General features: G+C 37.4%; 1 protein-coding gene across 2 annotated transcripts; it reads left to right on the forward strand.

The window, feature by feature from the left end:
* Positions 1 to 1,454: 1,454 nt before the first annotated feature.
* On the forward strand, positions 1,455 to 18,307 carry LOC127942550 (phospholipid phosphatase 2-like). 2 transcript variants are annotated; one of them, XM_052538339.1, is made up of 9 exons: positions 1,455 to 1,788; positions 1,877 to 1,959; positions 6,649 to 6,753; positions 6,964 to 7,347; positions 15,414 to 15,565; positions 15,818 to 16,080; positions 16,154 to 16,211; positions 17,236 to 17,412; positions 17,534 to 18,307. In XM_052538339.1, the coding sequence occupies exons 4-9, from the start codon at positions 7,341 to 7,343 to the stop codon at positions 17,678 to 17,680; spliced, it is 804 nt and encodes a 267-aa protein (XP_052394299.1). In that variant the 5' UTR covers positions 1,455 to 1,788; positions 1,877 to 1,959; positions 6,649 to 6,753; positions 6,964 to 7,340; the 3' UTR covers positions 17,681 to 18,307. The 2 variants fall into 2 exon arrangements, with proteins under 2 accessions (XP_052394299.1, XP_052394298.1); XM_052538338.1 differs by lacking the exons at positions 6,649 to 6,753; positions 6,964 to 7,347 and having other exon boundaries at positions 1,457 to 1,788.
* Positions 18,308 to 18,631: the final 324 nt, after the last annotated feature.

An 18,631-nucleotide genomic window follows, 5' to 3' on the forward strand; every position in this document is an offset into this window, starting at 1 on the left:
GGTAGGCTATAGCCTACTCTATAGTTTGTGACGATGTTCTCACGTTTTAAAATAAATGGGTGTTCCCCAAACTTCAAGATTGTAAAAGCACATTATTTTGTGTCATAGGACTACATCATATTCTCAGAGAGGTGTGTTCAAGAAGTCAACTAAAAATATATTTTCAATAAATGTAAAAACAACCAGTCGCACACCAAACCATGCCCACACCAAAAACATCTGTCTGTCCGTCCGTCCTTCTCTATCTATCTATCTATCTATCTATCTATCTATCTATCTATCTATCTATCTATCTATCTATCTATCTATCTATCTATCTATCTATCTATCTATCTATCTGTCTCTCTGTCTGTCTATCTATCTGTCTGTCTCTCTCTATCTATCTATCTATCTATCTGTCTGTCTCTCTATCTGTCTGTCTGTCTGTCTGTCTGTCTCTCTCTCGGTCTATCTATCTGTCTGTCTGTATCTCTCTCTCTCTGTATGTCTCTCTGTCTGTATATCTATCTATCTATCTATCTATCTATCTGTCTGTCTCTCTGTCTATCTATCTGTCTGTCTCTCTCTATCTATCTATCTATCTATCTATCTATCTGTCTGTCTCTCTATCTGTCTGTCTGTCTGTCTGTCTCTCTCTCTCTCGGTCTATCTATCGGTCTGTCTGTCTGTATCTCTCTCTCTCTCTCTGTATGTCTCTCTGTCTGTATATCTATCTATCTATCTATCTATTTATCTATCTATCTATCTGTCTGTCTGTCTGTCTCTCTGTCTGTCTATCTATCTGTCTGTCTGTCTCTCTCTCTCGGTCTATCTATCTATCTGTCTGTCGGTCTGTCTGTCTGTATCTCTCTCTCTCTGTATGTTTCTCTGTCTATCTATCTATCTATCTATCTATCTATCTATCTATCTATCTATCTATCTATCTATCTATCTATCTATCTGTCGGTCTGTCTGTCTGTATCTCTCTCTCTCTGTATGTCTCTCTGTCTGTATATCTATCTATCTATCTGTCTGTCTGTCTGTCTATCTATCTGTCTGTCTGTCTCTCTCTCTCTCTCTATCTATCTATCTGTCTGTCTGTCTGTCTCTCTCTCTCTCTCGGTCTATCTATCTATCTGTCTGTCGGTCTGTCTGTCTGTATCTCTCTCTCTCTGTATGTCTCTCTGTCTATCTATCTATCTATCTATCTATCTATCTATCTATCTATCTATCTATCTATCTATCTATCTATCTATCTATCTGTCTGTCTTGTCTGTCTATCTATCTATCTATGAGGGCTATATTCACACAGATATCGGGCTACTTGTAAATCACCACATGGTCAACAACGGATGTAACGATTTAAGATAAATGTAGTACAAATAATTGGACAGGTTCATATCTATGTTATGATATTCCATAAAAGTATGTGTCATATTCTGTTTGTTTGCGCTTCGGCTCAAAGGGCAGCTGTGATGTGAGTGTACGCAGGCGCGTGCCACACTCACTGACTGTCAAAGGTGTGGACACGGCGGGAGCGCGAGTGGGAACACAGTAGCCTGCTTTTGGAAAAGAGGTGGATGCGTCCTCAAAAAATATAACAGCCGGAGGGGTGAACACACCAGCCAGTCCGTTTTTACAAAAGCAACATGTGCACCAACGTGGCACTGCCGTCACCCTTTGAAGTGCTTGATATATAAAGTCGTGAAGGTCTCGCGCCTTTCACCGTCACCTCAGAGCTGAAGTGAAGCGCGAGCCGCGCAGGTACAGCAGCAGAGCCGGAAGAACTCGCGTGACTGGTCGCGTTAGGTTTGTTTTGCTTCTTCCAAGTGGATTATCTTTGATATTAGCTCATAAATGAAGTGAGTTTTAAAGTGCTAGTTTTTTTTTTTTCAAGCGCATCCGAGCTAAAAGAAATTATGACGGACTTGAGGAAAAATAAACTCTTCGTCCTGGTGGACTTGCTGTGTGTTGTTGTAGGTAAGTGAGTTCAATATTTCAACGTCCAATGTACTGATTTGAAGTTCATCTTTAAACGTGTAAGTTGTTGGTTCAATGCTTTTATGTAGCTTCCTCTATTTTATTCAGTTCTTTAATGAGATTTTAATTTGTAAACAATATAGTAACTGGGTTACTGACGAATAACAGATATATGCAAAAAGCTTTAAATGTATTTGTTTTGTAAGGGAAAACGATTTTTAAAAACCGATATGGAAAAAGCTTTAAATGTATTTGTTTTGTAAGGGAGAAAACCATTTTCAAAAACATAATAAAAAAATTAAATATTTCTGTGTGACAACAGATATGTACAGATGTGAACGCTTGTAACTCTGTGAATGTGTGTGTGCACGTGCGTGCGTGCGACATGATAATCTCATCGACTGATAAAATACAGCTGTGCATACATTGACTCACACACACACACACACACACACCAATATAATTTGTATCATTGTTGTCTAATGCGTATTTTTCAGTTATAAAAAAAATACAAGAAACTTGGCAACTAGCATTTTAAGAGACAGTTAGATGATCATTGCCATTAAATCAAACTTTAATTCTCTTTTGATATTTTTAATCAGTTTAGCTTTTCCCATAACCTTGCATACGCACAAAACCTTGCAAAACTGGCTTGTGTCTGCACCAAATTGCAATAAACTATTTTGACCTGTTGTTGATACAAATCTATGATGTCATGTATAATTTTAAGACCAGTCTGGCCTAGTTTTTGACATTTGTCAATATGTTTAATATATATAATCTTACTCATTGCAACAAGAAAATGGTTTAGGCCAGAGGTAGACAAATTCGGTCTGTGGCTCTCTAGGACCGAACTTGCCTATCCCTGTTTTAGGCCATGTCCAATATGTCAAGTGTGTTTGTGTCATGATAAGGTCCCGGCATTTAGAAGTTTTTCATGTTTAATTATGTATTTGGAGGCGTGTTCTATGAGTTTACTAGTTGATTTGCATTCTTGCTGGATTCTTGTCCTGGATTCTGCAAGTTCAGGAAGCTTAGTATTTGCTTATGGAAATGTGATCCAAGCCTGTCAGTGTTTCCCGGTGTTTGGCAGCATGTAGTGCCGCAGAAATGCTCCTTTTCTTGCGTTTTTGGCTTCATTCAGGACTTTGCTTGCAGACCAACCATGAAACAAACCCAGTGACCGTAAACAAGCTAACATAGTCACATAGTACCCAAAGATTTGACTTGCCTCAGTGCTAAAGTGAGTGCGAAGCATCATGACCATTACAACCTTTGGAAACATTGTCTTTTTCTTAACCACGTGAGGTAACCCTGCTCTGACTTTTTGGAGATGAAGTTTCTGCACCTGCCCTTTGAAGCACTTTATTGTGTCTGTGCTCTCCAACCTCCAGCATTAGATTTCGTGAGGGCTAACAGAAATACCATCACCATTTTTCTTACTTGCTGCATATATGAAATAAGGGCACATCTGAGAAAGGTCAATAACTTCTTCAGTGTCGCCCATAACTAGATGAGTGTGTATGCATAATTTGGTTTCTGATTGATCTACAAGGACATAAAAGCGTGCAAAGTCCTGTAAATTTGAAACACTTTGACTTGAGCTAATGAAAGCAAGCACAGGTGGAATTATTCAGTCATTTTCAAATAAATATCAGCCTCTAAGATTGCTTCAGTAACAACAGAAAGTCCCGGAATCCAGCTGAGTTCAGCTACTGGAGAATTTCTGTAAGCGTTTCTCGGCAGTAGTATCCTTTTCCCAACCCTGAATTTGACATTCAATCCAGCCCGCCACCCTCTGCTTCTCTTTTCCTTCAAAGTAAAGTTTCCCTCCACACAAACACAGTCTGGCCTTTGCTTTCGCTCACAAGCCGACAGTGTGTATTTCACTGCTCCCTGTATGCTGCTGTTTTTTTACATCATCAATCATGAAGTATTGACAGAAATAATGTTTGACAGATAATATTCCGCGTCTATTCTAGTGCACTGATACATCCGCAAGTCAAAGGTGCAGGATCAGTGTTTTACTTCAGTGAAAGTGAAATTGCTGAGCGTTATCTAAGCTTATCTGTTCAATATTAAGCCAAGCATTTGGCCCTGTACTGAAGGACTTTCCAGGCCTTTTTTCCCCCGGTATCTCTGATGTACTCAGTTTTTTTTTATTTATTAACTAATATTGTACGGAACAGTGAAAGAACACTTCTTGTTTTAGCAGACCCTTTTTGTACATGTTAATTTTATTGGTATTTTGTCAAATTTCCATGACATACAAGGATGCTTTTTATAATGCTTTGAGGGCCTGTATGCAAATGCTGCTATCCAAAGTGACTAACAGATGAGGAATGTTAAAACAAGTGATTTCATATTAAGGAAATGAAACATGAATGCTGCAATAAATAGTTTCTTCAGAAAAGTACAAACTAGTACAGACATGTAGTTTAAAAGAAGTAGAGAGAATTAATTTTATGGAATGCTATAAAACAAATGTAAATGTAAAAATTCTCTCTCTCTCTCTCTCTCTCTCTCTCTCTCTCTCTCTCTCTCTCTCTATATATATATATATATATATATATATATATATATACACAAATATACATATATATATATATATATATATATATATATATATACACAAATATACATACATTAAAAAAATGGTTTCGAAAGAAGTCATTTATCTGCTCAAAATACACTTAAAAATGGTAATAATTTGAAATATTTCTATTTTAATATATTATAATAATATATATAAAATGTCATTTATTCCTGTGATGCAGAGCTGAGTTTTCAGTATCATTACTCCAGTCTCCAGTGTCACGAGATCCTATAGAAATCATTATAATATGCTGATTTTGTGTTCTAGAAACATTTATCAATGTTGATAAGTTTTGTGTTACCTGTAATACACTTTCAGGATTCTTTGATGAATAGAAAGCTTAAAGTACAACATTTGAGGTAGAAATCGGTTCATTATAAATGTGAAAAAAATACTCTGCTGTTTGGGTATAAATAAGAGAATCATTCCACCAGTGAGGAACAGTTTTTAGAGTTTTTAGAATCATAGTATTATGGAATAACCAGCAAAGACATGTTGCCCCACAATTTGGACTAATTTCCAAAACCTACTGGCGAAAAAGAAATATAAGGACAAGGAAAATTTCAGGCTGTTGGAACTGTCATACATTATATTTCAGGTCTTGGTTAAATTGGTTCTGAAACGTCTGCATGAGATGGCAGTTTCAACATTAACAACAAAATTGTTCAGAAATTGGTCAGATCATGAGAATATTAATATGAGGGATAAAAATACAGTTTTTTTTTTTTTTACGCAAAACTCAGTTGCTTAAACTACTAGCATACTAGTTAACCTGTTTCCCACGTAGTGTTATAAATGTCCATGGACTTGATGAGTGTAAATCAAACACTAGCATTAGCGTGGGGAGCTAGAGGGCTGGGACGACAGACTTTCGTGTACGTTAAAAGAGACGAGGAGGAGGAGGGTGGGTGTTTCTTCTTGAAGTAGGATTCCAGACTCTCCTGCGAGGCTGTACGCTCTCCACATAACTTCCAAATGAGTCAGGCGGCCTTGCCAAACTACAGCTCAGGGACTGCTGCCGGCAGACACACCGCCCGCAAAACTCTCACTTAAGGGGCGACAGGATTATATTTTTGTAACACTTATGATGATCCTCCAGAAAACCCACAAAGAAAATCAAGAACATCTAATTTTCATCTTCAGAGCAGGAACAGAACGTGATGATTGTGGGTTTGGCTCATATGAGTTATGCTTCGAATGTTGAAATGAAGTCCGAATGGATCAAGTCTGGTGTTGAAAGCTGAGTGTTTTTGTTAATGCACCTTGAAACGAGTTAGTATGTAAGATAAGGGCATAAAACATAGGGTATGTTTGATAATGAAAAGTGGTGAACCAATATCAAGGTGAAGGTCAATGCTGACCCTAAGAAAATAGGCTACTCCCTACCAACTGCGGTGTAGCCAAAACCAAAGACACTGGAAACAAGAAAATGCACCAACTCATGCGTTCTTGAAACTGCAAGCAGCGCAATTCGGATTTACTGTAAATGAGCAAAATGTTCTCTGAATTTTGGTTTCTTGGACCAACATCATCATAGCAGGGCTAGGAAAGCTACACTGTTTCTGAGTGAAAATTGTTTCAGAATAAATCCTACACCAGTTTCTTGAGACGTTCCAAGCAAGCTGCTCATTATCTACAGAAGTTAAGCTCCAGTAAAGCTACATTCTTAAAAGTGCAAACAGAATTTATCAAACTTGTTTTGAATAAATTCTATATTTATTTATTTCCACCCAGATCAGTATTTATCTGACATTAAAGACTCCATTAAGGATGATCGTGTTGAAATAGAACAATCAGGATTGTAGTGCTGCTTGTTGGAAAAAAGTATCTTTTTGTTGGAAAAGCTACATTGTTTCGAGCTACTGAATGCTGAAGGTCAAGGAAAGTGTCTCTTGAAACAAAAAAATGTGCCATTGTTTATCGTCCCTCTGTTTTCTATGCAATGTCAAATATGCTCTTCTCCATACAATGAAAACGAATGGCAACCACAGATTCTCACACATATGAATTACAAAGAGTTGGAATATATATGACTCTGGACCACAATGGTGCTTTCATAATGCGTATTCTTTGTCTTTATTTGAACTATACAGTCTCTGGTACCCATTCCCTTTCAATGTATCCAGACATTCTGATGAACATTTACTTAAATGTTCTGTGCAAGAAAGAAACTCTTCAGGGTTGGGAATAACATGAAGGTGAGTAAACAATAACAGAATTTTATTTTGCGGTGAACAGTTCCTTTTGAATACTGAATGAAACTGCTGGTTTGGTGCAGTAATGGCTCTGGCGTTCCTCCAGTGGTGTGAGGGGAAGCGTAACTTGCCACCAATCGTCCCACATACTGTAACTGCACATCAGTTTGAACCAAATAAAGCAACACTCTGTTCTGCCCTTCGTGTTTATAGTGATTGTGAATGAGGGGGAGAGTGCTCTAAACAAAGAGGAAAACATGGATGAGGTGGAGACTATAGGAGTGGCAAGCTCGTTTTTGTCTGTGAGATGAGCAAGAGGACCACAAAAGGATGTAAATCATCAGTCCTTCAACATTTCGGCAGTCACCAACCTTAATTATCTTGGTCGCTTCGTCCACGGTGAAAGACGATTCAGCGATCCACAGCGCAAAGTTGATGTATTTACTCAGCGACCAGCACTGATCAGCTCCAGGAATGATGAAGCGGATATCATCCTGTTTTGGAAGGCCAAACAAAGTAGTTTCGCTTTCACAGTGAAACGCACAGCATCTATACAACATGGCGGCAGCAACAACAATACTACAACGAGAATGAAAGGTATGCCGCCTTTCTTTGGGTGAACCTCTGTACAGCATTAAGCGTATCGTCCCACATACTGACATGGATATGTGGGGCGTGTTTGAACGAGCTGTTTCAGGGGGGCGTGCACAAGTGTTAACTTTTATAAAGAATATCTCTTTGGATCTGAGACTTTAGTCTTTGCAACTTCACAGATATTCTTTATTCACCAAGAGCTTGTAATACTCCAAAGAGAAAGTAATATTTCAAATCGCATCATATGACCCCTTTAAACTATAACAATTTCTCATATTGACACAAAATCCATAATTTTTTGCCAGCATAGTCTAAAGATAAAAATTTGGTGAAAATCGGACCAATGGTCTAGGAGGAGTTTCGTAACAATTTGCATGTGTTTGTAAAAAATAGCATTTTACATCAAAATAAAAAATGGCTAATGCCCAAAATGTCTGACATAGGAACATTTGGTATGGTTCGTCTAGGCATGCTGCACTGAATCTAAAGAGACCAGTTTTGTGATTTGAGAGTTTGCCTCCTAAACCTAGGGTTGTGGGTTCGACGGAGGTGCCCTTGAGCAAGGCATCGAACCCCCAACTGCTCCCTGGGCACCGCAGCATAAATGGCTGCCCACTGCTCCGGGTGTGTGCTCACAGTGTGTGTGTGTGTGTGTTCACTGCTGTCTGTGTGCACTTTGGATGGGTTAAATGCAGAGCACGAATTCTGAGTATGGGTCACCATACTTGGCTGTATGTAATGTCACTTTTAAATATTATTATTTTTTTATATATCTCCTGACCACTAGGCAGTGCTGTGTCTAAACTATGCAGTTTGCTTCAAGTCACTGTTATAATGACACACACCAAATTTGGTCAGAATATGCTAAACATTGTGAAGATATAGCCTCATGTTAAGTTTTTCATTTATTTCTTTGAATATGTTCGCAAATTTCTTTTGTGAATAGTTTGATCAACTTGAATTCCATAACTTCTTGCCAGCAGGGTCTAAAGATGATCTGAGCCAATTTCGGTGAAAATCAGACAAAACAGTCTAGGGCAATTTTGAAAAACTAGGTTTTACAAACTATTAAAAATAAAAAAAAACTTGACCTGCAGGATTAAACATTTTGGTGTCTATTTGACTTAGCATGAGTCAAGGAATAAGAGGGAAACAAATCCCATCTAAATATAGTTCAAAACTTAATAGCATTAACTTAAGTACAACTTTGGATGCTAGAGGTGGCGCTGGAGGGATTGAAAGACTCCAAAGTTAATCAACACGTTTTGTTTTTTTTAATATAATTGAGGACTGAAATTTAATTGAGGAATCATGACAGTACTAATCATATGACTTAAGACTTGGAATATAGAGTTGTATGAACTACTTTAATTTGGACCCTATCCACTTTCATTGCATGTAAGACAGAAATGTAAAAATTCTTAAACTACTTGTTTCAGGGAAAAACTATCTGATTATTCTTAGTTAAGAGGAATAGTGCATTGCTTTTACTCTCATAGCACGAAGAAGAAGAAAAAAAAAACGTTAAAACACTCGTAAAAAGACTTCATACCCAAACGGAGTCCCTTAAAGGCAGGGTAGGTAAAACATGTATAAAAAACTTTTTTTCCAAATGTGTTTAAACTTTATTTATATATCAATACATAATTAAAATGTAAGTACTCTGAAAAAGAAAGTATAAAAATCGAGTGTCTGTAGACCTCTAACGACTGTTTTAAAGACAGCTCATTATTTCCATTCACACCACCCCCTCCCTTCTGGGCGCCTTCTAAAGCCACGCCCCCAAAACACATGAACGCGCGACTCCGACCACTGAGCTGGAAGACGCATTATTTACCTGAGACGAGCGGAGAGGAAGGAGCAGAGTGCATGTAGTGAAATCATGTCAGAATCACATGTAATAAAAATAACTTTATAATTATGAAGATAAACAAACAAGATGTATTTTAGTACTCACTATCAAGCTAGCATATTGATATTGGTAAAGTTTAAAATATATATTTTTTGATTCGCTAACGAGCTAGTTATCTATAAGGCAAAGCTAAAAACAGGTTGCATGATACACGTTTTTCCATTACCATCATTTACACTGTGATGAAGATGAATTTCGTGTAAGATTCATAACATATACGTTGTTCTGCATGTAAGAGTTTCCATGATGAAAGCATTGTTGACTCTGATGAGGACTAACGTTACACTCCAGAGACAAGTACCGCATCGTCAGCTCGAGGACAGGTCCGGGGTCGAGGGCGAAGCAGAGGAGGTCGTGCAAGAGGCCGTGCAACTAGGGTCCGAGGAAGTAGAGGCCGAGGACGGGGTGGTCGAAGTGCAGGGCAGGGCAAGGAGCACTTGAGTTCCCTCAGTTCCAGCCATCGCTGGAAAGGCACGCCGATATTAACTCGCGTTTTATTTCTTTGTTTATCCAAAGACTTTTTGTTCATTGCCTTTTCTTGTACTGTTACTGTCTTCCTTTTTTTTTGCCTGGTTTGCCTTCACTAACTGCATAGGCCGGTACAGTGAATTTTGCTTGCTGTTTCTCTGCCATTGTTTTGGTATTCCTAGGATCCGTGCCTCTTGAATTCCTCAAATCAAACGTGCGTACGCAAGTGGGCAGGTCATGTGTGGCAAAAGGGTGGTTGCCATGGTTGCGAGAGAGTGACAGTCGCCTAAGCCAATCCTATGTTTCGTGCCGAAAGGAAATAATGAGCTGTGTTTAATACAGATTAAACGGTCTAGAGTCACTCGATTTTTATACTCTTTTTATCAGAGTACTTACATTTTAATTATGCATTGATATAAATAGAAAGTTTAAACAAATTTGGAAGAAAGTTGTTTATAAATTTCTTACCTACCCTGCCTTTAATGTTTTACAGGAAATTTCACTTCCACTACCTTCAAATGGAACTCATTTGTTTCAGGGAACGGTTGAAGGGTGACGACTGGCAACAGCTGTAGCGAGGTTTGCTTTTCCTTAAAGGGGGGGTGAAATGCTATTTCATGCATACTGAGTTTTTTACACTGTTAAAGAGTTGGATTCCCATGCTAAACATGGACAAAGTTTCAAAAATTAAGTTTTACGTTTTGAAGGAGTATTTTTGTTCCAAAAAAACCTCTTCCGGTTTGTCACAAGTTTCGGAAAGTTTTTTTCGAGTATGGCTCTGTGTGACGTTAAATGGAGCGGAATTTCCTTATATGGGTCCTGATGGCACTTCTGCCGGAAGAGCGCGCGCGTGCCCGTGGAGCAGAGCACTGAGACCACAACAGACTTCACTCATCAGAGCGAGAGATCGAAATGTCACAAAAGAAGTGTGTTTTTGGTTGCGAGGGCAAGACAACCCTGCACAGATTACCAAAAAAAAAACAGCATTAAGGGACCAGTGGATGGAATTTATTTTTACAGAGCATGCAAGTGTTTTTGTTTGTTCCCTGCATTTCGAAGATGCTTGTTTTACAAACAAGGCCCAGTTTGACACCGGATTTGCAATCGTTTATTTCTTAAGGATAATGCAGGGTCACGATCGTGTGTTGGAACCGCAGGCGGTAAGTAAAACTGCTTCAAATATCTCTGTGTTGTTAACTTAGCTATCGGCGCGTAAGCACATCAAGTAAACAACATGCGATGTTGGCATCAAACTGCACTTTCCACATGTACAGCTTAAAAAAAAAAGATGACAATAAGTGGAACTTAGTCATTTTCCAAAACCGCTAAGCAAATATATACAGTTTCAGTACATACCACATAGAGACGCCTTTGCAGATGCTGCTCTTGTTAAATTTCAGCCTCTGGATCTGATTCTGGATCATAAATATACGCTGAATCTGACTGTAAGCCATGGTTTGTTTTGGTTGGTTTTTTTGTCCTCAAGGTAATGTCACAGCTTCCAAACGCTCTCAACGCAAAAGCCTACTCGCGCTCGTGATTCTTTAGCTCCGCCCACACGTCACGCCTCTAGGCGCTCGTGTTTTTCCGGGAAAAATCGGTACAGACTATCTTTGTCTTATAAATATAATAAAAATAAAGACTTTTTGGAATTATGAAGGATGCGGTACTAATCTATAGGTACTCAAGATTAACAGGATATTGAGTGAAAACGAGCATTTCACCCCCCCTTTAAGCACAGTCCCAGTGAGTTGGGTGTCAAGCACAACTTTCTTCAAGCACATCTCGCCCTCTCACTCCTTTGCTCCACATCTCTCCCTGCAGTCCTGTTTCATTGCATAATTAAATGACTGCCGACCTTAAACCTTCCAACTGAGGCTTTGAACTCAAACCCTTTGAAGCTCTTTCGCATTGACCTCATTTAATGTACTTTTACACTAACTTAATTCTTGAGATACACAGCCTGGAAAAAATTTCAGGAGTAATACTGATGAATTACAAGGAGTACCAGATTATATAGCTTAGCCATTTTAAATGTAAAGTTTACAGATTTTAGACTCAGTCCTTTTATATTTCTACGAGTTTTGGTAGAAATATCTTTTTAGGCCTCCCTCAACAGGATGGTCTATGAGACCCGAGGGAAAGTTTCTTTTTCTTGCATTGTATGTAAAGAATTCATCTCCTTAATGGAAACAAAAATACAAGTTTCTATTCTGTAATAAAATTTTCTGCAAGTGGATCACATTATTTAAAAAAAAAACTAGTTAGTGAACGATTTAAGGTACAAATTTGTTTTCTTTTAGCATTACACAACTTTTATTACTTCAACATTCAAAATTGTCTGTTGAATAACATACAACTTAACATACAATAATTACTTTTGGGGCCAGAGTTACATGAGCTGTATGGTTTTAATAAACAGCTTCAAGGTTTGTCAGTGCATTGTTTTTTTGTCTGTGTATTGTCACTTTGCAGAACACAGTGCATGGAAATACAGTGTAATTTCAAACACTGTTGTTCTTTGTTTTGGGAATACAAAGACATTTATTTGTACTTAATGGTCTCTATGATTATATTACTCTTTGTCTACTGTCATGACAACATGAAGCTACATTATTTAGTGTCTCAGGAATACACTGGAACTGTTTTGGATATTTTGCACCATTGCATTTCAACTTATTTTTCAATAATTTAAGTTTCCAAGTCTCTAGTGCCAAAACTTTTAAAATAAATTAAATGTAAATTTAAAGTGGTAAATAAACTCTTATTCTCTCTCTCCCTATAAACTGACAACAGAAGATGAATGTGGAAAAACTATTCTTCTTGTGCATTTTCGTCAGTGTTCTGCATGATTTCATTCATCAGTTAGTCTGCTGCTTATGCATTTAATCAACAGATCTTTTTTTTTTTTTAAACATCTAATTTTTGTTTCAAAACCACCAAACAAAAAATACATCCTTGTAAACACTAAAATGTTTAGTTTTGAAGGAAATCCAACATTTGTGTTGTTTTTTGTGTTTTGTTAGGTGCAAGTTTGGGCCACATTCTTGTGTCAATGGGGCTCTATAAAAATGTTTTAGTAGTATATTATGTGATTATTTATGAGCTCTTTATTGACAGATTAAAATTTCTTTTGTGTATTTTAAAAGGCCCTAGTAGGATCATATTGAAGAAATTTAAATATGAAAAGTGCCTTTGTGAAAGCAGTTCCTTCATATTAAGCCTAGAGTTAAACATGTGACAGAACTGACTATCTGTCTCTCAGATCCTCTTTTACATTGTAATAACACAGTGGTATAAATGACAGTTGAGCAGTTCTGGATTTGAGTCAACCAGAAGATCCACCATTAAATGTAACATTTTGGACTATGTTTTCCTGCTCGTGTAGTATCTTTCTGATAATCTCTGTAGGTCCTTTGCATTCATAGCATATCTAAAATATCTACAAATTCTATAGAACCCTTTCAAACGGGAGATTATTTTGTGGCAGTAAAGATGCGCAAACTTACGACAACACTATTCTTTTATGCACCCACTTTATCAACAGCAAATGGATTTACAGGAAGTAGCATTGCTCTGTTCTCTTCAGTTGCTGTGGATTAGGATAACATGGTTGCCAAATGATTTTGTAACATCTCTGAATGTCCCAAGAAAATTTTCCATTCATAAAAGGATCATGCTGTGGCTACATTCAGACATGTGCATCTCCAGCCACATCAGTTCACCAACCAAGGCATTGTTGAAAGGATGTGTACGCTCATGTTCATGATATGGCTCGCAACGTGCTTTGGGTAAAGATGGCGTGGGATAAAATTCCATGTGGCTCTTACGATACGATAAGTACGATAAATTGTCACCGCTTCCATGTCCAAAAACAAACAAACAAATGCATTCACAAAAAAGACAGAGAGAGAAAGAGCAAGGGAGGCTGCTAAAGGCAAGGCAGTTCAACATTGCAAACATGAATACAAAGCTCCAGAAAGCCAGAAGGTGCATTCTTGTAGTTACGTATATTTCCCATTATGATCACTTGTCTTTATACTAGTAATCTAAATCATCTAAATCTAAAAATGTGTAGTTTATTGGTATATAATATAGATTTATGCTGGCTCAGTTAGCCCCGAGTTTGTGGTAAGTTGACAGTCAGTGCACTCGGTGTGCAAAATCGGCCTGAATCTGATTCAAACCCATTTATTTTCTTAGTTAACTTTAACTACATAAAACCAACCAAATGAAGTTTAAATTTCAATATTTAATTGTTTTTGAAACCATATTATGAACACAAAAGTTGTAGCCTTCCTAAAAACAGACTAAACCGTGTTTGTTGGCCATTAGTGACTACAGGTGGAAAGATATTTTTAATTGTTTTCATAGCAATATCGGGCAACACTGCCAGAACTTAAACTGATAGTAATCAACAGAGCCCACGGACATGTTTTTGCTGTTATTCCCATACATGTTATAACCACATACGGTAATGCAAAAGGCAAAAACAACCCATATGATATTATCTGTCATAAAGGTTATCATCGCTATCAAAACAGTAGCATATAACAATAGTGCAGAGATCTGTAGAACAAGTATGTTACGTCTATGCCATACTGTAGTTACATTTTCACAAAGTCGTGCCAACAACATTCATAAGGGCACTAAACAAAGTTATCATCTATTTAGCAATGTTTATTAATGAAAACCATAACAGTAATAGGCCTGTGTTGCTGAATGAACAATAAACAACTGATAAAATTGTATACCCTTAACTTAAAGTAATGGTGCAATGTGAAATAATTTAACAATGCTCATTCCTCCAAAACAGAGATAACCTATTCAAAGAACAACTAACCAAATGTATTGCTCCATCCTTTATCATGACTCCAAGAACTAAAAACAACAGACATTGTATATTAATCAACACTTTTCTAGACAATAGTAGCTGATCAGAGCTATAACGTGAGGTAGCTGGAGACCTACACAACACAACTACATGTTTTGTGTGCTTGACAGAACATTACAGCAGCAGTTATCAGAGGATCAAGCTGGTCTAAACAAACCAGGCACTGAGCCATCTTTCAAAGAAAACCAGTTTTATGAATCCTGTGTTGAAGTCGTCAGTGAAATGATACGAACACTGCAAAAGTTTGGGATTGTACTGCTGTGCTACCGTAGTAAAGAAGAACTTTATCCACTAATTCTTTACAGTCTCATCCTTTGGAAGTGAAAATATACTGAATTTACTTTCACTGCGCCTTGTCAACATGTTATCCACACGATCGCGCTACAGCGTTCTAGTTTTTGCGGGATGTCCATGAAGAACATAGGCAAATATGGTAACCTGTGGTGTGAATTTCACGGAAATGGAATTCAAATTTTAAACGACTTGTTTTAGAAGTTCTGAGTCAACTCTTTCTTTTGAGAGACCATAACTTTATTTATGATGCACTTTCAGCTAATTGTCAAAAATCCATAATGTTACAAAATTTTGTTGTTGTTTTGAATTCAAGGTAATTAGAAATGGTTGAAAAAAAATGCTAAATTTAATTTTATTGAAAATATGACCCAGCCAGGCTTCAGGATATTCAGCCTATATATTCTCCATGTAAGACAAAAACTTCTTATTTAAGCATTATCGCTTTAAATTGCTTTATTAATTTATTTGTTTATCTCTTGTCTCGTCTTCTCTTTCCTGTAGCTTCTCTGCCCTTTGTGATAATGAATATTACGTCCCAGCCATACAAGCGAGGCATCTACTGCCAGGACGAGAGCATTAGTTACCCTGTAAAACAAGACACCATCACCAACGTGACACTGGCTGTAGTCACCATCACCTGCACTATCATCATCGTGAGTCCCTCGTTCATTGATCTCCATCATCCCTTCCATGATCTCATCATCCCATGAGTCACGCGCTGATTCTCAACAAAGTGTCCATTCATGACTCTGCACAGCAGAGGGTTTTATTATGCACAACAACACGCCGTTATGTGCTCATGGAATTGTTTTACATATTTACAACTAACTTAACTGATTTAATATTTGTTGCAAGCTACGGAAATCCATATTTCTTAATATTTTTATTTCCCTCTTTTCCTCTAGATATCGTCAGGTGAAGCATATCTGGTGTACAGCAAAAAAATTCACTCCAACTCCACTTTTAATCAATATGTGTCAGCCATATATAAGGTGCTGGGTGCCTTCCTGTTTGGGGGAGCTGTCAGCCAATCACTGACAGACTTGGCCAAGTACACCATTGGGCGACCACGCCCATATTTCTTAACCGTTTGTGCTCCCAGAGTCTGCAAAGGATACGTGGCCTCGATCAACTGCACTGGCATCCCAAGTGCAGTAACTGAAGCCCGGTATGCTTCTTATAATAAATCTTTTTAATGGCTTGATTTCAGTGAATTTCTTTTGAAACTGTGTGACTTGTAGGTTGTCCTTCTATTCTGGTCACTCCTCCTTCGGGATGTACTGCATGCTGTTTCTAGCGGTGAGTGCTATTCCAGCTAAATGCTAACCCTCTAAACATTACACATATAACAAAAGTCTAGGGGTGGGATTATCTGTTTTTGTGACCAGTGGTAGATGGGGGGAAAAAAGTGTTCGGGAAACCTGTTTGAAAATAGTCATTAATTGTGCGGTTGTAATTGATGTCAATATAGGCATTAAATGTGACATTTAACTGACGTTTGCTGGTATTAAAAAATTTAAGGCAAAATCTAGTTATTCGATAGGAATCCACGCGATTGGGAATTTCCAACATGAAAGATTTCCTCACAAAGATTTTGCATAGTTCAAACTGGTCATTCAAATTCATTCTACATTGACTAACAGAAAGTGGCTTGGTTTGAAAGTAACCTTTTTTGTGAGCTACATTTGACCGTGGACCTTTTTGCCGATTGAAATTTTGCGTTAAAGCTTATTAAGGAGCAATTGTTTTTTGAAGCACATGGAACATGTTATAGATATGACATAAATCATAAACAATGAAGAATATATGGTGTACGAGTAAAAAATTTTGCAGGTATTTAAAATAATCATTTTATTGTGGGGCTTGCAAACTAACAGTTACTAATTTAAAGCTGTCTGAGAAGAAAACAATAAAAACTAATCTCTGTCAGGTCTAGAGTCTCGAGTCAGGTTCTGCATCATCCCCAGTACAGGTTCCTGATTAATTACAAAGCAAACATACAAAACTTAAATGCTTTTAGACAGATTAGGAGTGCGCGATAAATATCGTCCGATAAATATCGTCCGATTAATTAATGCGCATCTCGTCAGTAAAGCCGGTTCTCTAATCAGCGGTAAATTCGATCAGGTGCGTGATTTCACATTAAGCAGCTGTTACTACACAGAGCCGTTGTTAACTGACAAGCTGTTGAAATAAATGCTGATAATGAACGTGAAGAGACGTGAGACGTGACGAACTACTGACGAGATGCGCATTAATTATCGGACGATATTTATCACGCACCTCTAAGACAGATAATAAAATTCCTCTTTTCTCTCACCAGTTCTATGTTCAGGCCAGATTGAATGCAAAATGGGCTCGTCTCCTGAGGCCCACTATCCAGTTCTTCCTGGTGGCCTTTGCTGTGTATGTAGGTTACACTCGTGTGTCCGATTATAAACACCACTGGAGCGATGTGCTGGTGGGGCTCCTCCAGGGGGCGCTCATTGCAATTCTCACTGTAAGTTAACCCTTTTTTCATTTTAAAAGGGATATTTACCCCTTTTATGATAAAAGTGTCAATAAATGTAACATTGGGATGTTATTATTGCATAACTGCTAACAGTCATTGTCTCTTACAGGTGCGATACGTTTCAAATTCCTTCAAGGTTCGTACTTTTCCTCAGTGCTCAAGTCCAGAGACAGCGGAAAATGAGGAGCGGAAACCAAGCTTACATTCAAGTGAGGCAGAGCAGAATAACCATATAGGCTTTTCTGGAACTGTGTGAAAGAAATGAGGCCGAACACTACATCTCCCACAAACCACTGGACTAATGGGAGGGGGCGGAGCGAAACTGCACATGCTCACAATGGTCCTCCTTGGAAAAAAGCTTTACGATCTCTTTCTTTCCTTTGAATGAGAGAGAACTTTTTATACATATTTAATCAATTTATTTTAATTCAAATGATTTGCAGAGGATGTTGAGGGGCCAGATTTTTTTTTTAATATATATATATTGAACCAGGTTTTATATAAAGTTATGTACGGCATGTATAATCTTATTTGAATTGTGAATGTTAGTGTTGTGTAAATAATGGCTTGCTTTTCTCATATCATTTGAAGAACCAAACTGAACTCAACATTCTGTAGTTACAAATTTCAGAAATCACTTAATGTTTCTGCATTTCTAATATTATGTGCCTAAGTAATTATATCTGAACTGCAAATAGTAAATAATCTTTTTTTTTTTTGTTCCCGTATGTTTAAAATTTAAACGTGAGATACCACTACAGCATCTGCAAGCCTGCTATGCTTCTTTGTATTTCAAATTATTGCATTTTAAAAAAGCTGGATTCATTGAACTTTTGAATTGTTTACATTTGTCCTAATTCCTATTAAATATTTGTAATATTAATCTATTTTTGGTTGAGTACTGCAATGCTATATATATATATGTGTGTGTGTGTGTGTGTGTGTTTTAGATATTACTACCTAAAGTATAAATATGGTAAAATGGATTTTGATTACATGTGCATTCTACTGCAAAACATCAGCACTGTACATTAAATGTTTGCATATCCAGTTAGCATATTTTAATCCAGAAGTACTACTTCAATAATATTGTTAATGTAGGGATGATGTCAATCTGCATGTAAACTTTAGTTTTACATACCGAAAAGGACATGTCAGCCAGAAGTGGATGTCAAAAACATTTGATCTTATTTGGTTTGCAAGCAAG

This window comes from Carassius gibelio, chromosome A22 (assembly GCF_023724105.1).
Source record: "Carassius gibelio isolate Cgi1373 ecotype wild population from Czech Republic chromosome A22, carGib1.2-hapl.c, whole genome shotgun sequence".
NCBI lineage: Eukaryota > Metazoa > Chordata > Actinopteri > Cypriniformes > Cyprinidae > Carassius > Carassius gibelio.